This window comes from Strigops habroptila, chromosome 3 (assembly GCF_004027225.2).
Source record: "Strigops habroptila isolate Jane chromosome 3, bStrHab1.2.pri, whole genome shotgun sequence".
NCBI lineage: Eukaryota > Metazoa > Chordata > Aves > Psittaciformes > Psittacidae > Strigops > Strigops habroptila.
Window position 1 is genome coordinate 14,197,576 of NC_044279.2, and position 26,161 is coordinate 14,223,736.

Below are 26,161 nucleotides of genomic sequence, written 5' to 3' on the forward strand. Positions count from 1 at the left end.
TGAAAAAACAAAACACTTTAATTAGACAACTGCAAGCACCTCAAACAACGGGTTATTGTTACAGCATGGGGCGATCTTCTCACAATCTAGTTATTGCAAAGGCATGTGAATAAGTTTCGTATGGACAAAGTCAAGAAAAAAGTGGCACCGTAGTTACATGAAGGTCAGGAGTCACCTTACATTCATCCCACCGACTTCTAGAAAGAGGCCAAACCACACCTCCTCCTCCCTGTACATTCCAAAACCTGTATTGCCTGTGAGCTTCAGCCTATGCAGCCTTTTCGTGTGCTAGGAAACACGTAATTGTTGCATGTAACTTACAATGGGTCCTCCTCGTACGTCTGCTCATGGCAGAGAACAAACCTAGTGCAATTTGGTTTAGAAACATGTAAAGCTGTGAATGGAATGAGCATGATCTCGCTTCTTGGACTGCTTTGCCCACTGCACTGTAAATATTGGCAGCTCTATCCTTCCTTACCTGATGCCAAGCACACACTTTTATTATAAAAGATCAGTAATTCTACACAGAGAGTGGTTCTCATGCTCTACTTTTAATTATTGTTTTTTTTTTTCCTTAAGGTATAGTACAACTTAGAGTGCTTATAAAAAGGCAACACCATATGGTACCATGTCTTCACTATCACATTGGAAGGGAAATCGCTAGTTTCCTTTTCTTAAAAGCACTTAAAATAGGCAAAAGTTCTAAAAGGGATTGCTAAATGACAATGCATACTGTATTAGAAAGAAGTCCAGCCTTCCTTTAAAGTGCCGTTTGGGGAATGGAATCCTGTAAACGAGAGCCACTTTGTTGGAAATCCAATGAATGGGAACTGCTACAGAATAGAAAGTTTGCACAATTCCTTAAAGCAGTTTGAAGTCCACTACATGCAATTGGTTTGCTAGAAAGCTCTCTAAAACTTAAGTCGCTTTACTCTGAAATTGAGTCCCCAGTCCCATATTTAAATGGAAATAAACATTTACAGGGTGCATTTACATACACTATAATACAAGGATGACGTCCCTTTGCCAGCAGATAAAATTGTACAATTCCTCGCCGTAACTCGGTTCTGACTTGATAAATTTCTTACACTCGTAAATTATATAATATGCATCAGCTAAAATATTTTTTTTCTTTTTTTTTTTTCATAAATAGTTACAAAACTTGCCAAAACACATGGGGGCGAAGTTTCCTTTGTTCCAAAATCTGACATCTGAATGCCACACAACACAAGAAACAATGCTTAAAGACACAGTAAGTGTTTTCTGAAGAAAGTGGGTGAGTAAACTACTAGCTGAAGACAGAAAGACCACCCTTCCCCAAGAACACAGTGCACAAAAGCAAAATGTCAAACAGTACCTCAAGCAAAATAAAGGTCTGAGGATTGAAGCCAGCTCACGTGTGATCCTGCTAAAGAACTGGTGACAGTCACCGCTTAGGTCCAATGCATTGGGAAGTGGTTGCTGGCTTTTATTTTACAGCTGGGAGACTCTGCTAAGAATTCAGCCACGGATGCCGAAGGCATTCTCCAGCTGAAGCGCGCTTCTCTGGGACCATTTCTAGCATGGGGATCAGGAAATCTGTAAACTGTGCAGCATCTTCATGAGGCCAACCGTACTTCTCCACAAGCACATCAAAGAGACTCCAAGGTTTCAGCTTGGTGATGTGTCGGAGCTCTCCTGCAAACAAACATAACTGTGTTAGACAAAGCCCTTCTTACCCCTGTGAGCGACTAATCCCTGTGTCATTTTCTCCCACTCCGCATTCCCAGCACCTTGGCCAGGCTGAGAATCATTGTTTAGGAAGGGCGGTACACTGCCAGCTTGCTTGAGGTCCTCAAAGGAGTAGAGCACGTCCAACGTCAAAACCAAGAATCGACCTACAGCAAACGCTGTGCCACCGGTACGCATCACTTCTGGGGTTTCCTGCTGCCCCTCCCGTGCACAAATACACTCATTCACTCACTCCTGTGCACTCACACTGTGGGCAAAGAACACCAAAGGCTTTTCCTTCTCAACCAGCCAACAAACCCCAGTGTTACACAAACTGCCCCCATCCCAACTAGGAGGTCTCCGCGCCACAAGCTGCTGCCTCGCTGCGTGGCACTGGCTGACAAGGCACCAGAGCAGCGCTTCGCTCCCAGCCAAGCCCAGCCCAGAGTCTGGCACTTGGAGACTCTGCTCCATGTCCCAGACAAACCCCCAGGAGGCCTGCTCTGAATCCTTCCCTGCTGGAGGAGGAAGCACCTGCTGCTCCCTATGGCTCCTCCGACCAACCGCCAACACAGGCGGTGGCAGCAGCTGCGGGATTCAAGTTCCATCAAGGAAGGGGCACTCGGCCAACCTGGCAGCGTGTTGGAGACCAGAACAATGAGAGAGGCGAGAGCCCTTCTGCCATTCAAACCAGCAGTATTATCCAGGTCTATCCACAGGACATCTGGCACGACAGGGAAAGAAAGACTCTTCTGGCTGCTCCTTCCACTTGCACTGCCATCCCCCTTCTTCCCAAACACGTATCTGAGCCAGACGGTCTCCACATGACGCTATAAAAACCACTTCAGAGACCCCTGTGGTGATTCTGCGATGGCCCCTGAGCTGCCAAGGACGGTGATGGGTTCTCACCCCACTCTGGAAGCTGAACATGGATCATCCATAGCTTCACAAGCCCACTACACCAGCGGGTATGGGGCACACTGGCCATACTATTCTAAGTGAAGTGGTTTGGCAACTTGGTGGTTGTCCCTGGCTCTGATCTACTGCCCTTAAAATGCCATAAGACATCAGCTCTCAGGTCTGTTTCTGTACAGCCCTGTGGCTACAGAAGTTGAAGGCAGGAGAAACCCATGTCCTCAGACTGTCCCAAGCACCTGAGCATCCGAATGCAACAGATGGAAACCACGCCAGGCCCAGGAGGACACAGATCTGCTGCAGGTGCCAGGTGCAACAGCAGCTCTCCAGATGCCATCATACAGAGCCCAAACCAGCAAGTGTGCAAATGGTCTATCACTTGCAAGAGGAAGACAAGAGACCTGCGGGCACTAGAGAGTCCAGAGGTGCTGCCCACAGCTGCGCCCATCCTCTTTCCATCGTGCAGGCAGGAGGAGTGCTGAGACAGGAGCACTGAAGGCACCGGGTGTATCCTGCCAGGTTATGTCTGCACCAGCATGTCCCACCAGCACCCACCAGTCAAACCAAACCAGGCTCTGGTTTGGGCCCACACTGTCTCATGGCGTGAATGAAGGGAAAGGACAGCACATCCTGGGTAAGTGCGTTCATTTCCAGGCTCACTCTCAGCCCTTCACAGACCTCTGTGCAACTCTGAAATTCAACTGCTGAAAACCTTACACGTTTGAAGGCTTCCAGAAGTGTGCATTGGTGACTACTAATGAGAACAGGTAGTAAACCAGCTCATAAGCATGTATAAACTCAAGTATTACCAGAAAGTGACAGAAAAGAGTGACTCGGTTGCCAGCTGGGGTTAAATCACACCACTTGTTATTGACTGCAACCAAAAAATGGCTAAAAGTGAGTAAATGCAGCTGTGTCCAGAGCTTCCCCAGCTGGCAGCATTCATTGCAAGGGCTGTCACAATCATTTACCAAACTAGACTGGCTTTGCAGGAGTGCCTGTTGTTTCCATGCAGCACTGTCTTCACTTTTGTACTCAAATTACATAGTTTTATGCACCTTCCTTACCTCAGGTTGTATAAAGTAAGACTGCAAGATAAAGCTCTTGGTGTCGCTGTTAAGGCAAGTTCATACTGTTTGAATACTCCTTATTTTGTGGAGGCTGAAGTACCCAAGCTAAACCCAAGCTAATACCAGCACGCCCTGGGCAGTACAATGTTCTGTTGTATTTTTCTGCTGAGGAACAAACTATTTTAGCACTATGGACTGGAATTTTCCACAAGAAATTCCATGAGGACTGTAGAAGTGTTTAAGAAGATAGGATGCAGCAAAAATTATCTTTGTGGGGGCCCATTTCCACCCTAAAGCACTGGAGAGCAGCACAGGAAATGGAGGTGTGTGGCAATATGTGTTTTCATGTGTTTCATGAGGTTTCATAGAATCACAGAATGGTTTGGGTTGGAAGGACCTTAAAGATCATCCAGTTCCAACCCCTCTGCCACAGGCAGGGACACCTTCCACTAGAGCAGGCTGCTCAAAGCCCTGAGGACAGAAAGGCAGTGCTGATATTTAAGGGAGGAATGAAAAGCACCGGTCTGACACCATCAGCAATCAGGGCATTAACATGAATTGTCAAAGAAATGCTAAAAAGACTTCCCAACAAAAGCTCTTCATTTATTTTTGATACTGAAGCACCCAGGAAACATCCAGAGAGGACAATGGAGCTGTCGGAACTGTAAAACCCCTGTGGCCAGAGTGGAGGCAGCAAAGGACCTCCTGGAAAATGGAATATTGCCAGAAGGAAACTGCTGAAGAAGTTTCTGAAGGACCTGTGGGAGTGAAGGTGCTATTTAAAGCTCCCTGTGCTGACCGGAATACAAAAAAAAACAGAACTAGTCTATGAAATTTGTCAAAGACAAATTTAAGATGTGTCACCAGGGAAGAGGAGGATGGGTTATTAACAGTAAGATAGGGATGACTCAAAGGATTGGGAAGCAGCAGTGGGAGATAATCTGCTACTATGTATTTTGAGGACATGCTCCCAAGAACTAATGCAAGAACTGCTGGTGGGGCCCCATGGTACAATGGATGCAAGTGAGGGAGGTGGAGCAGAGCCCTCCCCTTCCCTTCCAGCACCATTTTTCCTTGTCACAACTTCCAACAGGCAAAGCCAGTGCCCAGCCAGCATCTCGCACAGGTCAGGGAACAGGGCTGGCAAATACCAGATGAAAAGTAAGAGACCAAGGTCTAGAAAAACCAAAAGGGTTTTAACTTTTAGTGCCAAAGCGGATTAATCGTTTTTACAGACAAAACAGCCTCCATGAGGGCACTGGAGAAAAGCACTCACTGGAGTTCTTACTGGACTCTATCAAGGTGAGACCCTAGAAAATGCATGTGAGCATTTGTGTTACAGTGACTAGGAAGTACAGTAAGTATAAATGCTTTTCCTTTGTTAAAGGCACCCTCCTATTTGTGCTCAGGCAGTTACTGAGAAGGGACTGGATCCTGTAACCTGGTTAGTTGGTAACACCTCTCCTTTTGTGCCTGTGGCTTCAGTGGAACAATTCCAATGTTTGAAGCTTCTGAGGTTGAACTGCCTATGGACGGGATCAACACCCAAACTGTGATTTCCGGACTTTCAGCCAAGGCTGATGTTTTCAGAACAGGAGCCCACAGCTACATTCCTACGCCACCTTTAAACCACAGCGTGAAGTTTCCAGAAAAGCCTCAGGCCTGTGCTACGCACATGGCTTCTGACCTCAAGTGCTCAGGCCACAGGCAGATGAGCACAAAATGCTATGAAGCCTATTCCTCCCCGCCAGCCATCAAACACACATCCCTGCTGGGCACCATTTGCTGGCAGTACTGGGGTGGCCAGGAACAAGGAAAATGGTACCTTATCTCAATGAAACAAATATCTCAAGTGAGCAGGAAACTCACCATCTCCATTTTCCCTCCACAAAGCATTTCAGTCTTCCTGACTTGGAATAGTGGAATAACTGGTACGATCTAAAAACACAGCTTGGGCTGTTACTCCTTTGTCCTGCATTTGGGATTTCTGAGTGGAACAGGTGGGATCCGGCCTGTTCTTCCACACCAAACCTGCACTTAGGTTTTGTGTGGTGGGTGAACCAGGCCTTTCGAAGTGCTTACATCCCACCGAGAGCCACAGCAGATGGTGCCTCTGAGGAATGTCACTATGGATCAGGGCCCGGGGGACAATGGTGGCACAATGCAGTGGACGATGTTCATAGAAGCACGTGAAACTCCCCATGGGAATTTTACAAACTTCCCCTTTCTGTGTGCCACAAATGCTGTGGTTATTGTGTAACTGCTGGGTCATTTTTAAGTTCTGTGATATCAGAAAATGCCATCTGGCATGAAGTGAAAATGAGGAACACAAGATGTACATGCTTTTAGGGGGGTCAGGCTGGGGGGGGCTTTCTGATTCAATATCTTGCCTCTGACAGTGGCACAAGAAGGGCAGGGAGGGTGGGCACCCAGGAGAAAACCAGGAGCCTTTGGCAGGCCCTGGAGGTGCTGGAGGGTGCCTCCTGCCCGGCGCCTTCTACTGCTTTATACATTTATGGACCTGTCATCCCCGGTTGTGCATGTCACAGAATCCCAGAAAGGTTTGGGTGGAAGGGATCTTAAAGCTCATCCAGTTCCAACCCCTGCCACGGGCAGGGACACCTTCCACTAGACCAGGTTGCTCCAAGCCCCTGTGTCCAACCTGGCCTTGAACACTGCCAGGGATGGGGCAGCCACAGCTTCTCTGGGCAACCTGTGCCAGCGCCTCAGCACCCTCACAGGGAAGAAAATCTCAGTTAACATGGGACTGGTTTGAGCCTGCTGATACAGCCTCTCTCTGTGACTCGCAGGCTCCTACTGCCTGCTGTGTAGGGAAGCGCCTGTTTTAAAGCCAACCCCTGCGAGTTCCACTGGGTGTCCCCCAGCTCCCACATGGTGGGTGCTGGCAAACAACAGCTCTGTTTTCAGCTGACTTCCTGATTTTGTAAATCTTCATTATCCCTTCAGCAACCTTCTCCCCTCCACACTACAGAGCCCCAGGCATTTCAGGCTCCCCCAGATGGCAGCTGCTCTATCTCCTTGATCATCACTGCTGCTCTTCTTCGCACCGCGTTTAACACCATGACATCCTCCTTAAGGCATGCAGACATCCCTGCTGTACCAGAAATACCCACACACAGAACAGGCGGCTCCATGCAAGGGGGGGATGAACCACTGCGTTGTCTCCTACCTCCTGACCCCAACCTCTTACAGCCCGATGGAGCTGGTCGGCACTGCCCCCACCAACAAGCTGTGCGCCCAGGCACATGTTGTCGCGAGCAAGAGGGAAGCCCCAGCACTGCTCAGCAGGAAAGCACGCTCACCAGCTGCAGTCAACAGCCCCACATGTTCCCCACCATGTAATGGGATGCTCCTGACATCCCTGTCTCTCCTTACAACGCAGTGCTTTCATACACTGAGGGGACAAAAGACACTCAAAAGCCTCACCACATTCTCTCACGTGTCAAAAACCTGTCTTCAGGAGCAGCCCAAGCAAAGACAAAGTACAAGAAGACAAAAGAAATGTCAGGCCCAATGTGTTTGCTCAGATTGGTCACTCCCTCGTAGCAATTTAAGGGGTTTAATTTTAGAAGGGCTGCATTTCTGTACAACACCAAACACAGCTAAGTGCTTGCCTATGGCTGTGGCACTTGGGCATTACGGTAATTCAGCGTTTGGAGTGAGACAACACACTGCACACTGAGCAGCTTTCTCCATCACTGTCACAGCCATCTCCTCTGCCTGCTCTCTCTTCAGGGAGGTTATGAGAGTGAGAGGACTGACTGCACACAGCTGTGTCTATTGCCCAGGTATTCTATTCCCAACTCTATGTTTCTAATCAGTAGCATCTGCTGGACCATGATACATGACCAAAAGTAGCTGACAGACCATTTTCCATCACATTACAAGTTATGCATCACTTGATTCCTTACATTTACATGAACACTGGACAACAGATTCACACAGACATTTGTTAACAGCCACACTTTGAGTACATCCCAAACGAATTTTAAATGAAATATTGAAATGAATACTGCAAATTGGGGCTTTTCTCAGAAAGCCAAGTTTACGCCAAAATTCTTCTTTAGTAAGAGTTCTCCATTTAAATGGATATATTTCTTCAGTACCCATAAATGAACATATTCTCCTTTTGGATAGTATTATGCTTTAAATTAGTGGTGCATAAATACCGTTACCTTTTTTGGTGAAAAACTCCTTGGAATATTTCCCCAACATAGCGTATTTTCGAGGGATTTTTCCCAGCAGTTCAATGATCAATGCTATGTGGTCTGCATTGGAGAACATTGCCAGCAAAACAGAAACATACAACAGTTTAATCAGTACATTGCATGCACACACTAACACTGGCCCGGTACAGACAGAAATAGATTGATCCTGGTAAAAAAGACACGTGCATCTGCTCAGGGGCTAATTTGGAAAGATGCTTTCAGCAAAACTTCCTTCTCAAAACAACATTTGAGGATCAGCTGCTACAACCAAGTTTTGCTGCGCGATTTCAAATGGACCAATGGTTATTTTTCAGTGTTTAGCTAAAAAAAAAATAAATAATAATTTTGTCGGATTCCTTCGTATTTTGTTTTCCAAAAGCAATTTTTGTTTTGTGATTTCAGGAAATGCTCCTCACTGGGACATGCTACAACCAGCAACAGCAATTCCACTTCTGTCTGCATCGCGGCACCTTTCAAAAAGAAGAGGTACTACCTCTGCGATTGAAGAATTCCCGAGAATATTTTCCAGATAGAGCAAAGTGCCTTGGGATATTGCCTAGCAGCTCTATGATGTGTGCTATGTGGTCTATGAGGGAGAGAAAAAAAGGATACGGGAGTGGAAGGGGCAGGGAAAGGATGGGATAAAAAAGAAGAGGAAAGAAACTGGAATTAGTAAAAAATCAGAAATAGTTTCAAATCAACAATGTTTGCAGCAAATCCATGCAGAGGTTTCCAGGATCAGCAGAGCTCTGGCATCATTAGTAGCATTTAGGAACAATGAATGATGCCCACATTATCACTGCAAAGAGCATTTACAAGCAAACAAGCATGGAAATGGACAGGTATACAGATGGAAGCAGGAGTTAATTCTGATTCAAAATAAAAAATTAGTAATTGCCTAATTCAAATAAAAATACACAATGTAAACATTATTCCAGTGTCACTCTTACAAAGAGAAAATACTGTAAAGTTCAAATCTGTAGTTTCTTTTCTATACTAAAATGTTGTTATTCTCAATCAGGTTTCCACACATATGCAATCTTACAAGAAGGGCAGTTTAATTCCTTCAGGCAGTTGTTAAGTAGATGAATATCTGCAGAAGGGGGTTTTTGCCCACCCATTGCTAGTGATGGAACTTAAAACTAAAAAGAAAAAAATCATATTTATATTCTGAAAACAATGTGTATGAACAGTTCAGTCAAATCACAGAATCACAGAATGGCTTGGGCTGGAAAGGACCTTAAGATCATCTAGTTCCAACCCCCCTGCCATGGGCAGGGACATCTCAAACTAGACCATGTCGCCCAAGGCTCTGTCCAACCTGGCCTTGAACAATACAAAACTTAACCCCACTATAAGCTCACTGGAAATTTAAGAGGAGTGTGAATATATATATAGAGTCATATAGTATCTCAAGAGATTCATACCTTCATCCCTGGAATAGTCTTCGCCAGAGTGTGGTTCAAACAAATAATCTCCAGTCGCTAGCTCAAAAGCCTATAACATAACAGACATATTTATGGGTGTTTGAAATAAAGTTTTTAATCTTAAGATGTCAGCAGAACATCCCAACTGTCACAGAACCAAAAGGAATTAACATTCAAAGCTTAAGGTTTACATCTGGATCAGACACTGAGAAGCAGCCACTTACCTGGGGACCATCATTCCTGCGGGGCAACAACAGCGTGAACCCAGGCTCTGGAGAAAGCCCCGTGTCCAGCCCCAAGCACACCCCACTTGGACACGAGGCTGGAGGTTTGGAACAGGCAGCACGCCCAAACCCCCACCATTTCTGGCTACTCAACCAGGATGAAGGATGGAGATGGACCAGGAGTGTGGACCTGTGGTCCCTCCCCAGGCCCCAGGCTCCCCCGGGCTCCACTGCTAACCAGGGAGTATTCCAGTCACTCCTGGTGGCGGGAGGCAGCAAACAGTATCTGGCTGCAGAGGATGATGATTCTGAGCACATCGGCTGCACGGGGGTGTGGAGGGGGCATCAGTGTAAGCCAACGTTAAACACGTCTTTACATACTAATGTGTTGTCTGTTGATCATGTTAAATATATGTAAGTTAATGAAGCTGAGAGAGAGATGCTTCTAAATATACAGAGCTACACTTGTATCTAAGGCTAATTATCTGTCAGATAGCATGCTAGGGACTGAAATAAAGTCTGAATCACAAATAAAATCCACTTATAACTATAATTAATAACTTGTACCTAGCAAACAGGGTAAGCTTCCTTGATGACTCTAAATCTAGAACAGTTTTTAAAAGGTATTTTTATTGAATCCCAAGTCATCAAAGTAAATACTGCCATCATGGGGTAAATACTGCTATCATGGGGTAAAATACTGAGGCTGACACTGATGAAGGAATCCGGAGCAGACATCAGGACAACTGATCCCTTCAAGCCATTGCAATGCTTCAATGGGATGCTAACCCCATGTTAGGAGAGGACAAAACTGAGTTTCTCTTTATGGGTGTAATGCCTATTAAAAGCCTCAAAGCGCTGAAGTAACTATGAGAGCCCATACTGGTGCACTAACATGGAATCATCCAGCCTAATCTGTTAAACTATTCTCCTTCTGCTCTAGATCACCGATTACCCAAGCAGCCACAGGAATCTAATTCTTTCCAGGTGGTTTAAACATCAAACTATTTTCCATCTCCAAGACCAGGGAAAACATCTGATCCAGAAAATCATTCCAAAAATCAGGTAGAAGAACTTCCTGGCACAGTTCTAGGATGGGATTTCACACCATGAAGACATTCACTACAAAATATTTGTCTCCTGAAAATATACACTCTTCTGTTCCAATTCCTAATCTGGAGTTGTTAAATCACCTGCAAATTTAGCCTATTTATGGGCACTTGGTTTTTTCAAGCTGTGAATTGCAGTGCAGTGTCATCCAAGTGAGCTATAGCCAAAACAATTCATTGCAATCACACAGAGCAGCCAAGAGAGCAAGAATGCCCCTTGTTGACATTGAATGGGGCCTTTAATTAAAATCACTATCACTAAGAAACAGTCATTCACTTTTTATTATTATTCTACTCTTAGCTCCAGATCGAGAGTTGTCTTTTTACAGCTTAAAAGAAAAATCTGAAGGACTTCATAAATCAGCAGGTATTTAAACTGAAGAGATTTTTAAAGTAGCCAGAAGAGATCACTGGTGGAGATCTCTAAACACAACATGGAGAATACTGTTATTCTCCTGAGATGAGACTGAGAAGCCCCAAGTGCTCCCACTGTATCTCATGGCAATATATTCACTGGAAGAACCAGACCAGTTTTCCTAGGAGAACGCAATGCTGCTGGGGCTGATTTCTGAAGACATTATGAAACTCACTGCTATGTAACCAGATTCCTGGAGAACAATGGAAATATAGTTGAATTTAGCCACAAAGGTAGACTCCAAAAGAATACAGCTTCTGTCCTAAAAAATGAAGTATTAATAGCTCCATATGTCTGTGTGGGACTAAGCAGATTCAATTGGAAAAACTAAAAACTGTTCAGTGAGAAGCACAAGAAGGAAGCATACCACTGTGATACACTGAATTTTACATCAGCTTGTATATAACAAGAGCTGCAAGCTCTCAAAGATTTGGGATATTTATACCACCCTTTTGCTGACAAGAAAGTAAAGCTTTTCAAAATTATAATGCTGCTCCTTTTGTCCTTTTTGTATAGCTCTGAGTCCATGCCCAGCGTGGACTGGAGCAGCAGTGTCTCTGACATTTGATTTCCTGACTCTCCTTAAAGGACTCTGCACTGAGAATGAAGAAACTTTGGACTCTGCTGCACACAGAGACAGCCCGGAGACAGCCCTGCCTTTTGGGTGCTGCAATAAGTATCTGTGATAATACCTTTTAGCATTCACACAGGATGGTATCTCACAGGTTCATTTGTAGCAACCAGGTAAAAGGTTCCTAGATACCTGTAGGATGGACTGGCTACATAGTTCAACAAAAATGAAATTAATTTGGCCTTATTTAAAAAAGAATAAATCCTTGACCTAGGTTTTTACCATAAGGTAAAAGACTCTGTGTTAAAAAGGCATGAATAAGCACATAAATAGCCATAAGCTCATTGTACCAGAGTTGTTCTGCTCTTTTAGCTGATGTCCAAAGCTGTGGTGCACCAGAAAGCACGTGCAGTCCCGTTACTGAGTCAGTGCCACCACGAGCAGCTCTCTGCTGCTGGTTCTCAGAACTACAGTTTTGATGATGCACTGCTGCTTTGGACTTCCGAGCACTGGTCAGTACTTATGGACACTTTGCACTCAACAGTAGGTGCATAAACCACCCAGTCTCCAACTCCTACACTGACACTCTGATAAAATCAGGAGGTGGAGACCCTGACAGACACCAACTTGAACGCAGGTCCGAGGTGCACTCTGGTGGTAATGCAGGATGTATATAAGAAGTATGTCACCAGCCCTTGATGGAAAGTGACTTCCCCTCTCCTCAGTACTCTCATCTGCACCTGCAGACCTGTGGTGACCAGTTTGGGGCCATCAGTATGAGAGAGACCCTGCCAAACTGCTGAAAGACCAAGGAGGATCTCTAAGATGTTAGGAGCTAAGCAGGAGGAGAGGCTGGGCAGGCTGTGGTCAGGTTGAAGAAGGGGAGGAGAAGGGAGGATTCAGTTGCTGCACTCCACTGCCTGAAAGGAAGTAACGAGAGAAGATCAAGATACACGCTTCTCAATGAAGGGACAACAGAGAACAGACACAAGCAGCAAGATGGGAAATTCCAACCAGATAAGAAGAAAAAAATTCTTCAGTGAGACTGGCTGAGCCTTGGGACAGGCTGTGGAAATGCCATCCTGACAGCTATGTACAACCTCAACTGGTTGAGGCTCTGAATAACCCCATCTAACCCTGACATTAACCCCGGTTCAAGCAGGAGGTAGACTACTAGAGATTTCTCTCCACCTAAATTTGGCTGTTATCTCTATGATGCTGCAAGTACAGATGAACCATATTTACTTTCCCTTTGAAAGTGTTCATTTATAAAAAATAGTTTCTTGACAGAAATCTGACTTTGAAATACCATGATCTTTTTTTACTTAATGCTGACATTTACCTCAACAGAAATCAGCATTTCAATTATTATATGGAGATAACAAATGAGATACAGCACACTCAACATATGGCACAAAAGCCCAAGGCAATCATCCATCCTACTGACTGTGCTGGCAATTGCTACTTAGCACTTTCCTAAGGTTATTGCAGAAAAACAGTCTAGACTGCTTTTCTCCATCTGCAGATGGGGAACCTTTCATATAAATGGTCATACTTCTGCTTTTGTAGGCTCTGGAGAGGCTATGATTCCTTTTCTGCCACGTGATTGTATATGAAACTACAACAATACTGAACTGTTGGCATCACTATCGTATATTATAGATCCATGTCTAATCACACAATTGGAAATAGCTACATTGTCACTGTGTGACAGCTGTGTACTCAATCTGGTGATTGAACATGGATGTACGCCTAGGGAAAGCTGTCTGGGAGAGGATGGAAGAACAATTCACTTGGACTGCATCAGCCTCCCTGAATTCCTCTTATGAAGCCCCAGCTGAAAAAGGACAACAAGCTATAGGCCAGAATTATTATTTTGACAGATGAGATCCGGCTCCTGGCCAGAGCTCCTCCGCCCCAGCTGAAATGAAGAGCTGTGAATAAGATTGCAACTGCTTTAAAAATAGGCTTAGTTTTAAGAACACTTTTCCACAGGTAAGTGGGACCATGAAAGAAGAGCAAAAGGCTTTCTGAGATACACACACCAGCTGGCAGTTTGTTCTCCCATGGTCATGTCCCCCCTTGAAGAGCCAAACAATGGAAAGAACATAAAAGGCATTTTGCATGGTTAGTGCTTGGTAAGAAGGGCCAGATACACCAAACACAGGCATGCATGGGATGCCTGAAAAGGAAACAGATTTCTACCATTTGCTGTATTCTGATCTCAGAATCACGAACATTCCGAGTGGTTGCTTTGGAGAGTCAGTTTCTTTGAAAAATCATAGAATCACAGAATGGTTTGGGTTAAACCTTAAACCTCATCCAATTCCAAGCCCACTGCCATGGGCAGGGACATCTTCCACGAGACTAGGTTGCTCCAAGCCCCATCCAACCTGGCCTTGAACACTGCCAGGGATGGGGCAGCCACAGGTTGCCCACAGCTTCTCTGGGAAACCTGTTCCTGTGCCTCACCACGCTCATCATTTTCTTTTTAATGTCTCGGGTTGTCCACCCACCACCTTCAAGAAGGGTGTACAGTGATTAATAACAGCATTTTGTACTGTATCTGCCTACTGAAAAATATGTGCATAGGGACTTGAAGTCTTTCTCTTCTCTCAAGCAGATTTCTGATTTTCCATTTTTCCTCAAAATACTGCTGCTGTGCAGACTGAGGCTTGTCATCACACCTTTGGTATGTGCTACTCGCACATACGAACATGATGATACTCATGATCCCACAGAGACATGATAATTTTTTCCCTGCTTACCACATAGGAAGAATAGTTAAGGACAGTTACCTCCCCACCTCACATGAGAGGACATCATGAAAACATGTAAATTGGGACCTGAACTACAAACACTTAGATGTAGGTTTAATTTTAACATCATAAGTTACTATATTCTGCTCATTTTTCATTCTGTCCCTCCAATTTCTCTCACATGAATAGAAATGCTCATAATAAAACATACCCCTGTAGACTTGCTTGCCTTGTAGTAGCATCTCCTTCATTTTGTTTGCCTGCTCCCTTTCGTATTCACCCCCATAGTATCTTCTTTCAGAATTTATATTCTCTTTGGGTAGATAAAACACGAAGTATAATTTTCTCCTCCTCTGACTTCCTGCTGATCTACAGCTATGATCTATTTGCTAGTTCTTATTATAAAAAGAATCACAACTCACCACAAAACCCACCTCAGATAAGTGTTACAAAATTAATCTTGCTGATGTCATGGCTGGTGACATAGTTATCTCCTCCCTGCAGCTCAAACAAGACTGTACACAGTGAACAACAAAAGTCAGATGACAAGACTCATCATTTCAGGGCTTTTCCTGTCTCCAATCCAAAAAGCATAAACAAGGAAAAGCAGTGGAATCACAGTGCTTGCAGTCATTTCCAGGAGCAATACAAAGGGATGCCCTCTGCCAGTACTAACGCCCTTATCTTGCCAGGATTTTTTGGCAGCAGCAGTGGAGTACTGTGTTCCATGGGTTTGAGATTTAGGAAATGCTTAATCATGCAGTGCCTGTTCAGTTTCTGCTCCACAGAAAGTAGCCCTCTCAATACTGCCAATGTGGAAAATCAGCCTGATAAAATTAAATGATCAAGGGTGGTTTCAATCCTATCAAAGGCACTGCTGGCTCCAAATCTGTTCCTCTTTTGGGGGGAAAAGAAGAGATGCACCTCCCTGTTGGCAGAATTAAAATAGGGTTTAGTACAGCAAGGGAACACAGAATTTTCTAGAATTTCAGAAATGTGAAGAGAGAGTCCCAGTATCTAGCTTTCCATGGGAACAGCTGAGTATCCCACTTAAATAGGCCACATTGTTAAGAAAAAAAAGAAAGGGCACTGTGCAATTTCCTTAGCAAAACTTAGAGATGTCCAGCGAAACACAGCACAACTACTGAGACACAGAGTCACCAAAGGCTGGGAAAGAAATGCAAGTTACGCTATGCTGCATTCTTCGCTGAGCACAGAACAAGTGAACTCAGTCCTCCATCATAGTCTGGAAAAGCCCACTGGCATCTAACTTCTTTCATTAGCTTCACAGCACATCATGCGAGCACCGATTATCAGCTTCCACAGATAAGCAGCATCCTCTTTTTTCCCCTGCCTTTTTTTTGTCTTAAAGACTCTGAGACTCTGGTCACCTGAGCAGAGAACCAGTACCGGCCTGAGGATACTCACTCTCCTCCTTCAAATCTGATTCAAAGAGGTCTGAACTTGCCCACGCCGAATCATCTAAAACGAGAAGGTTCGCCTCACAGGCTGTTACTTACAGTGTTACTTATTCACCGAAAGAAAGAACTGTAAGGTTATTAGCACTGAGTTACTTCTCTCTCTTTTGCTATTTGGCTGGAGTCCTTACATGCCTCTCTTTAGGTACACTTCCAGTACTAGCAATCCTGATCAGAATCTCTGGCTACTCCTATACTAAAGACAAGTAAATCAGGAGCATTCTCTCCTGGAAGATGCACCAAAACCATGGCTAGATGAAGCCAACTCGTGTTAGCAGAGCCCAGGTGAGGAAAGCATTCCATGTAGACACAACACACCATGTCCTAAAAGCCAGATTCATAAGAGGGTATTCTGGAAGTTGCTGTGCAACCATGAACACAGATGCTTTGAATGCTCAGGGCACCATTATCAGAGGCTTCTGTTTAAAATCATCATCATCTCCACCCTTATTACTAGACTAAGTAAAACTGATGAGTGAATGGTATGATGAAAAGAAGACAGTCTGCTGCTGCTGTAATAAGACATAACCTCTGTGCTTGACTTAACACAAGCCATAAGCATTGGCCATAAACACAAGCCAATACAAGAATCATAGAATTATAGAACTGACTAGGTTGGAAATGACCTTTAAGATCATCAAGTCCAACACAGTAGCCAGTCTCACAGTCTGCCAGTGCTATTTCCAGTGAGCAAGATTATTTCATCAGCAAGCAAAGGGCAGTGAAAAACCTTAAGCTCAAACAGAGATCCATAAAGCACAAGACCAAGTTAAGATCCCAAGTGAATCCTGGTACCAAGCATTGCAAGTGGTCCATCATAAAATCCAGGAGACATGGAAAGATTGATGTGGTTTATGTACACATAAAGGTTTCTCACAGAAACCCTATGGACCCTAAATTAATTCAAAGAAAGGCCTGGTTTTTATTATATTTTTTTTAATGGAGACATGATCTAGAATCTGGCACAGCAGTGGATATGTAACACATGGAGAGTCTCTTCAATTTTGCAAGCTAAGCAGTCTTCATGTGTGCTCTTTACTACTAAGCAGTGTTCCAGACTACTTCTGAGCAAGCCCTTTCAGAAGAGTTTGGCAGCCACGTTGTGAAACAAACAACAGCCACTGAGCTGAAGAACCTGACCACCACTCTGAAGCACCACATCTTCTGTCAGCAAGAGCTACACAGATGGAGGAGTGAGGAGCACACCTGGATCAGCCTCTGCGAATACTGGTCAGAAATCTCAGATATCAAAGTTGTGGGTACACAGACAGTTACAAGATGTATTTGGACACAACTCCATCCAAATGAGGTCAAAATATTTTGAACCCTCTTTCAGTGCAGGTGCAGAGAACTAGCTCAGTGATTTAGTTGTGAGCAAAGATTTTCAAAGCATAATGTGCATTCATTTACATCATTCGTATTAGTTGCAGTATGTGCATTATCATTCAGTGGAGAAATTGAGACAAGAAAGTTCATCTAAGGACAAAATCATGATCAGAATGAAGGTCAGGATCTGTAACTATGTGACATGGCTCCCACTGCAAAGCCACATGGCCCCTTGCCTACCCATTCACAAAGGCAGTATTTCTGACAAGTGGATCCGATCAGAGCCATTCACTTACCTATCCTGAACACAACCTCAACCTTGGATCACTCAGTAACACAGAGCTACTAAATGAGAGACTTCTCTTTCTCTCCCCCCCCCCTTTTTTTTTTAATTAAAAAGCAGGAAATGAAATACCACATGCAATCAATCAGCTGGTAGGACACCACTTCATGTGTGCTTGATATTGTCACACTGGACAAAGTACGGAAGGATGGAAACTCGGCAAGAAAAGAGTCATAGCAGTACTGCTGGACCACTCATTTCACATACTACTGCGTCCAAAAATGTCCTTAATGACTATGAACTTGCTGTACAAACAAAGCAACATGACGAAGAAGTCTCCCTGCTCTCCTTTGAGAGACTTGGACAACATGGCTAACGGTAATCTGACCTTTGTTTTGGCTGAAAATAAACCACCCCTCCAGCTCCTGCTCCAGCAGACAATCCTTTTGAAAGCACACCTAACAGTAAATGTTATGGGATAAAGTGAATTAAATATGAAACAAGAGCAAGGTAACCTAGAAGGGTGTTTTCTGAACCACATCCAGGTACAACAAGGAATCCAAACTTGAGAAAGCAAGTGGGACTACAATGGCAGTAAATCACTTTGGTACTTTACAATTCTTGGCTGCTTTAGGGATCGGAGAGAATAAAATCATAATTTCCAAAGACAGCCTTAAGTTAGTTGAGAGTTTGAAATTCCACATCAGGAATGTTTCCCTGGCTCTTAATCTTTGTTACAAGTCTTCTGCAGAAAGAACTGTTAAGGTCTTCATGTCAATCCCTACTTCAGAGCTGTTTTCCATCTGATACAGGATTAGCAGTAACAGTGCACTGACCCATTTTCTCCAGCACACAGGAATGAAAGCAAATCCTGGGGTGTTTTGAAATGATGAATTTTGGGGATGAGCTTGAGAAACTGATCTCTATTTTTTTTAACAGAACTATACAATGATGACAACTGAATCAACAATTTTACGTCAGTGCTGTAAGATTATAAAATTTCTACAGCATTTTCTAAGAGCAAAAGACCAAAGTCTGTGGCAGAAAATAGATTTCCACTGTTTCTACCTCAAATGTTTTACTTCTGTTAAAGCTTACGTAACAAAGCAGCAGAAGTATAATTTTCTCATTAAAATACCGCAATTCGATAAATACCTGTGAATCAGAATTAAGATACCCCCACTGGCAGAGATAGATGCTTTAGGGGTTTAAAGGACTCCCATGAGGAATGTTTATGTAACATGGAAAAGAACTGAAGTGTAAGGGGCTGGATGATCGCAAGTATTGTAAGAATACTATATTCCCTAGGTGTGATACTGCTATTAAGTGCCCCACTTTCTTTAAACACAATTCTAGATAGACTTCGGCCTTTTTAATGTGGCTTTAGCTACTTGACTGCATATAAAATTAGCACACAGTAGGTACAACCTTAAAGAAAGATGAATGTAAGGTATTAAATACCATAAAAACGTATCAAGTTCAACTGAGGTTTATGAAATATCACGTAAAAGAAACATGTCTCTAATAATAATTTTGCAGTTAGTTAAGAGAAGAATCATTCAAAAAATTAAGGATCAAAACTGTGGAATATTTTCTATGCTTTGTTTTCCAATGTAATGGAAGAATTCTACATTTTGCCCCAAATGAAAGTGTAAATTTGGAAATGGATGTTCTTTTCTGTGTATTAAAGCAAAAGCTAGTACTAAACTCCAGAGAAAACATATCTGCGATTTTACTTATGGGTTAGTTACTTTCAGCACATGGCTTGCTGAGCTTATAATATCTGTAGGATTTTATGTTCCTTTCAATCCTCCTCCTCTCCCTCTGAGCTTTGCAATTCTTCTCATCACCCACGCCTGCAAACTGTGTCTAGTATTTGAGTCCTCTCCTCCTCCTCCTCACACACTTACTCTTTTCAGACATGTATTTGTAAAATACAAAGATTTGAATAAGTTTTCACCTTTAAAATAGGCAAAGATACTTCTAAATGTATTTTCAAAAACTATCTTTAATGAGAAGATGCATGTAGCTTATTTGTCCTCAAAGAGATATTACAAACAGAACAATTGTTTCAGAAAGTTGAATGATGAAATTTTTAATTTTTCTATTCTTAAAAGGTTTCAAAAAATGTATAATTTCAGTTTAACTGTGTTAAAACTAATTCTACAGAATGTTACCACGTATTTTACTAATAAGCTAAATCCTTCTCTTTGAAGTTTAGAACCTAAAGCTGTGATTTGCAAGCCTAATCTGATGAATGTTTTCACTGCACTTGGCAAGAATTTGAAGTATTTCGCTGTTTTGCTACTTTATGCAAGCAAAAGGAATGGAAGCACAGCAAACAGTTGTATAGATTCTAAGATAGGAAGGAAACATGCAGTTGTACTATTTCAGTTAGACTTTGTAATTTAAAATATACACTTATTTCCCTAAAAAACTTGCATGCTTTTGACTGCAAGTTTAAAATGCATCAAATGAAAATGAGAAATGTTCTCCAAAATACTTCCTTTTGATTGAGAATACTTGAGAAATTGAAATAAAAGGGGAAAAATTATCCGTAGCTATCTGACAGGACATAATTTATGATAATGTGTTTGTGTCAAAATGTCAAAATCATCTTCATCAGGTTTCCTCAACTAAATAAAAAAATTAGGAGGTTTATTCTTGTAAAATACACATTGTATTGTTCTTACCATACATGCTGTACTCCAGATATCAGCAGGTGTACTGTAACCTGCTCCTATTAAAACCTCTATGGATCTATATTGTCTTGTCTGGATGTCTTCTGTGAAGTGTTTATGCTACAAAAGAAAGAACCACATTAATGGGAAAAAACAATAATAAAAAGGCCTGTTCTAAACAGTGAATGCTAAACAGCAAAAATGATGTAGTGATACTTACTACCCAGCAGGCATTCCCCAGGTCAGCAATTTTAACTCTAATTTTATCTGCATTTCTTGGGTCCAGTGGATTCACCAGTAGGTCAGCAGCACGAGTTTTTGCTAACACAAGCAAAACGCAGAACAGTTAGTATTTTAAGCACACTATTCATTACCTCTGAGCAGTTTTGCCTTGACACTTTATCCAGTTTTGTAATACATGGAAGACATCAAAATCATTTGCTGAATGCTACAAGAAATTAAGGCAACATAAATAGGATTTCTTACCTTGATTTCTAAATATCCCTACACATTTCAAGTGCAAATTTTCTGCATTCTTTAACTGCCAAATGACTATAATTAGAATATCCAGAAGAGCTTCTAAGCAAAAACAGTCCATATGTTTCCAAGAACAGATTAGGACAGAAAATGTTAAAACTCAAACTCCAAGAAGTCCACACGAAAGAGTTGTTCTTAGAACAGTTTGGTTGAGAAAATAAATCCTGCACTTCCATTTCTGGCTAAGGTTTGGCTGGATTTTTTCTTGTTTAAAAAATCTGTCCCAAGGGGAAGAAGTCACCAAAACCTGACTAACTTAAGAGCCTGGGGGACTGTCACCCATTTCACATATAACTTAGTGTTGAATCAAAATTCTCTGAAGGTCCTATTTGCATTGAGTATGATCCGAACTAGAAAGGCAGAACTTTAATCTCATCAATCCTGCCATCTTTAGAGACTCTTGGGACACTGATGATCCTAACGCAGACAGTGGAAGACCATGGCTTTTCTTTTTTATTTGACATACCACCTGCTAGCTCCTAAACTGAACTGGAAAGAAAGCTGATTGACTGGAACGTGGAAGATAGAACCAGATACCACAAATCACATAGCAGCAGAGGATTGATCTCAGTTTCCTTGTCCCAAAGCTATGAAGACTGAATTGGAAACTGCTGGTAAGATAAGAAAGAGGTACTAGATCCAAAAGGCACCTGGGACTCCAATGGGGATATAATGATCTGTTAAACTACCATAAGCATTGGAAGAGGAGAAGTACAGGAGACATGGGACAAAGAGAAAAAATACAGCATGTCTAATGATGAGCTAGGAGTGATTGAAATCAGATGAGGATCTTCAACTGCTGGGACAGCAAGGGTGAATGAGCCATCAGGGCACTGAAATACTGGCCAACCAGAAAAGAAAGTGGCAGGATTCACCACGGGAGAGAAGGAAAGAAAGGATTGAACAGAAGACAGAAGGGGCAGTGACCTCAAGAGAGTCCTCTATAAAAAAGCTCGAGTTCAAAAAAAAAGCCATCACTACAGGGCATAAAAGCAAAACACACTGAGAGAATAAAGCTGCAGTTCAGTAGTTAAAGGAGGTTAGTCTTAAGTAATCTTAATGTTAAAACCTTCCCTTACAAGCATGCTGCTTAATACAGTCTAATTTTTTTTAAACACAATCACATGCATTATTCAAGAAATAACAGGACCTTTCTCAATTCACTAGCCCTGGCAAAAATAAAAAAGTGCTAGATAAATCCTTCCCACACATCTTTCTGAAGGTGAAGGACTGCAATAAATAAAGTGGAATGAAGGGGTGGGGAACTCATCAGTAAAACATCTGAATACATTAGAAAACAGCTTGCTTCAACCTTCTTCTAGCAGAGGGACCTGACAAGGTAACAGGCAAATGCCTACACTTTTGTGTTTTTCTCAGGAGCTCATTAAGTTTATGTCCCTTATTTTCTGAGAGATGAATGTGAGACCTTGGATTCTAAATCTGACAAACATGTATCATTCACAACTGAAAGCGAAGTCAAGAGTAGCACACTTTTTAGTAAGTACTCTCAAAAAAAGCATCCAAAGGAGCTCAACCTGAGCACAAAATCAGTAAGCATTTCTGGTTTCCACTTCTGTGTGTCCTAGTTCTGTAAAACTGAGAAATATCACCTCCTCTTCTCACAGTCTCAGCGTGATAGTATACTTAGTAAACATTCAAACACTGGAACGAGGAGGAGAGTCATGAGGAAATTAATAGATCTATCTTAAGGGCATTTGGTCATGCAGTGAAAACTTGAAAAAGATAAGAACTTAAGAGCTGCTCATCCACTGAACACAAACTGGTCTGTGCACTGAATGAGGCAAGTATCTCCAAAATATTAGAGATCATGTTACTTAATAATGTATAGCAATGCCTAGAGAGAGAGGAACAAATAAAGTCCAACTCTATAAAAAAAAAGAGCACTAAAGTTACAGGGAAAAAGTAGCGCCATTTAAAAATACTAAATAGGCTGCAACTCTTCTTTCAAAATACTCTAATCTGTTTTATTACTGTTTAACCCAACATTACTATTGATGCCATTAATATTAACAACGTTAAGCTTTTTCTCTTTCTGTGGAAGTAGTAAATTCTTGCTTCAGCTATGGCTGAATTTACTCCTCCTTCTTTCTTAGCACAAAAGATCTGTAAGTTGCTCCTGATGAGATAACATCAAGGAGGAATTAAGTACGTTTGTTTCTCCAGCTATGGAGATACGTTGCTCCCATGATGCCAAAACCAGCTTTACTCCCTAGAGGCATGAGGATTTTACACATCACACCAGGAAAACAGCAGTAGAGGCTTTCTGCCTATATACTGCCAGCAGCACAGAGAAAGAGGCCACCAGGCGTCTGGGAACCTCTTGTGTATCATTTCAGGGACTACTGAGTGTAAGGAGATAGACTGGAAGACTTATTTGCCTGGATCTTGACATTTTCCAGAAATACAGCTCTGCTCAGCTGTATCTTATTTCACGTTTCTTGCCCACCTGCAGATTACCTTACCTGTCAGACTCTGTAATATCTGTGCGAATTGCTCTTCTAAAGTCTTAAACCAAGAAATACACTGACTGTATTTTTCAATACATATCTATTTATATTTAGTAACTTCATCTGGGACAATGTTGATGGCAGGCTTAGTGATCTTCTCCCTAAGCTATCTCATTTTCTTCTATCTGCTTACAGATCTAGTCTCTCAGTATTTTCCTTATTAAAGTTGAAACCCATATATCTATCATTTATCACTGGCACTATAAATAAAATCTATGTGTAATACCCTGGAGCTATTTAATTCAATGGCAAAAATCCAGCTCTTTGCAATGACACCAAGATATCAACTTCCATATCTTCAGTAAACAGGATTTACAAGCAAAAGTTTTGGATTTCAGCAGTTCTGGTGGCCAGAATTTAAGTGTCCAAAACCACACTGAATACGGAAAAGCCATAATGAGTTGAGGGTTAGCAACATGCCTTGCAGAAACAAAGCTTTCCTCTTGATGAGTTTTAATAAAAGATTCAGAGGGTAACTGTTAGAAAAGAACCATCAATGAATGAAAACGCAGCACATTACAGGATTTTTTAATGTGAGTGAGGAAAGGCATAACACGTATTTATAGCTAGAAGCTGCAGCCAGGCAAATCCAAACTTGCAATGATTCTTCTGAAACAATTCTCAGTCTTGACCAGTGAAACACACTTCAACCAGACTAGATTTTTTCATTACTTCATTTGTCCAAATCAAGAGCAGGTATCTTTTTGGAAAATATGTTTTAAGCCAAACACAAAGGTTACTGGGCTTAACAGCTGTTGCATTATTGGCTTGTTATAAAAAGGAAGTCAGGTTACATGATCTCACAGTCATCTTCTGGAAGAATGCCTACCTGCAACTATGAACTTCCTTTCCTCTTTCCTTTGCAGACCGACCTGTAAATGTGAATACTTAATCTACAATAACTTATCTAACACCTGTAAAAACAAGTTCTAGAGCAGGGAAAAAAAAATAATAATAAAGTTCTGTTTTCCTCTTTTAAGATGGTAAATTTGTCTGAATTTAACGAGAATGCTTTTGCATTGTCTTCTAAGCGCATCTATCAAACTCCCAGGTTTGAATGCAAGAAAAATCATCCAATTTACTTAAAGTAAGCTTAGCTTAAGCTCCTGCCTTTAATGAGACTGTTACATTTTTTTCTTAACCTAACCACTGTCTTTCTATTCCACTTATCTGCCTTTTTTTTAATGTAATACACACCACCCATGTTACTAAACACAAGTCTTCCATCAACTCAAAGTGTTTTTCCCTCCATTTCTAAAAGCCACACAAAACTAATACACTTTCTTTTCCTTGAAACCTGGTCCTAGGAGGCCAAAATTCACCAAACTAACTGAAAAACCTCCTCTTCATTTCTAGATATCTGCTCTGCCAAAAGTGTTCTTAGATGAAATACTAAATTTAAAATACTAATAATTGAGATTTTGCATTCACACAATGTATGATTCAATGAGCAAAATGTTCAGTGTAGACAAAACTGACAAGATGACACTGGCCAGAAATGAAAAAAGGGTTCCCAGTAGTGGGCGGCAGCTGTAATCCAACCAAAGCCTGGTTAATTTGTCCCTGTATCCCACCTCTTTCCCCAGGTTTGGGAGCACCTAAGGAAGAGAGCATTTGGGGACAGTCTGCACAGATTTTTCTGACTGCAGAGGCTGGCACATTGGAATCACCTTTTTCAGTGGGCACTCTTCAGACTCAAGCATGAAGCAGGCCAGGACTTTAGGAGGATGAGCACCAACCCAGAAACTAAAAACATTTAAAACACTTCACCTGTAGGTAGAGAAATGTCAACATCACTGAGAAGTGCTAGACCTAGTGTTCAAAGTCAGGGACATGGTGTGATAAGAGTTTTTGTCTGCTGTTATTGAAAGATCCCTTTGTGCTACTGAAAGTGAGTGATAACCGAATTTTCACCAAAAAACTCCAAAACAAAAGTAAAATTTGCATATACGTGTCACTGAACACAGACAAAACATATACCTAAGGTTTAGCCCCACTACTCATTCTAAGACATCACCTACAGTTGGCAAGAGACTTCAAGCATGCTATATGCCATTAAGAGGAATACTTACTTTTTGGCAAATCCCCAGTGCTTGAAGCTGAAACTGTTCTGCTCCTGTCGTGAGATGGGCTGCTCTCCTCTCTTTCGGTTACAGTTGATCCTTCAGAAACAGCAGAACCACAAGCTACAGACTCTAGAGCCCCAGAGAACACTGAAGCCGAAAATTCAGAGAACTGTGACTCAGGAATTTTATGACGTCCATTTGGCAATTCACCATTAAACTGTTCATAGGAGCTGCTATAAGAATAATCGCTTTTTGCATTTGGCTCATCAAGATTATACTCCTCTGCATTTGGACATTCTTCCTCTTCCTCGTCTTCATCTTCAATCTGTTGTTCCAACAGGAACGGGCCGTTCACAATATGGCCATTTGTTTTGGGGGATTCTATCCACTTAGGGTCTGTAGGGTCAGTGTTGACAAGTTCCTGCTCAACATCATCATCTTTCTCTGTGTTTTCTTTCTCTGTGTCTTCTTTTTCATCCTGATCATCTGCTTCACCTGAAAAATTTCAGTGAGCAACGCATTAGATCATACATCAATATATCATTTTGAAATTAGGCATTAGTAACTTTTAACTCTTCAGTAATTACTTGACTTCTGGCATCACACTGGAAAGAAACACTGAGTATCACTGAAATATGCAAAGACCTTGAAATTTAAACTAAAGGCAAAAGAACGAACTAATAAGGCTGTTGGAAAAAATAAACAATGGGAAGTGGTTCAGGAGGGAACAATTCAGAAGATTAGAGTGTTATCACAGAATCACAGAATTATTAGGGTTGGAAGGGACCTCTGGAGATCATCCAGTCCAAGCCCCCTTCTAGGGCCACCTCCCT

At 42.2% G+C, this 26,161-nt stretch overlaps 1 protein-coding gene across 5 annotated transcripts in view; it reads right to left on the reverse strand.

The window, feature by feature from the left end:
* Positions 1 to 26,161, reverse strand: part of SRPK2 (SRSF protein kinase 2) — a 144,028-nt gene continuing 117,867 nt past the window's right edge. For 4 of the 5 annotated variants that reach the window (XM_030478858.2, XM_030478861.1, XM_030478860.1 and 1 more), the window contains 6 exons: positions 25,335 to 25,823; positions 20,418 to 20,518; positions 20,210 to 20,317; positions 9,352 to 9,421; positions 8,418 to 8,510; positions 1 to 1,677 (listed from right to left, as the gene is read on the reverse strand). In XM_030478858.2, coding sequence (XP_030334718.1) covers positions 1,493 to 1,677; positions 8,418 to 8,510; positions 9,352 to 9,421; positions 20,210 to 20,317; positions 20,418 to 20,518; positions 25,335 to 25,823 — 1,046 coding nt within the window. In that variant the 3' untranslated portion in view covers positions 1 to 1,492. Of the gene's footprint in view, positions 1,678 to 7,891; positions 7,985 to 8,417; positions 8,511 to 9,351; positions 9,422 to 20,209; positions 20,318 to 20,417; positions 20,519 to 25,334; positions 25,824 to 26,161 lie in introns of all 5 variants that reach the window. The other variant, XM_030478862.2, reaches the window with a different exon arrangement.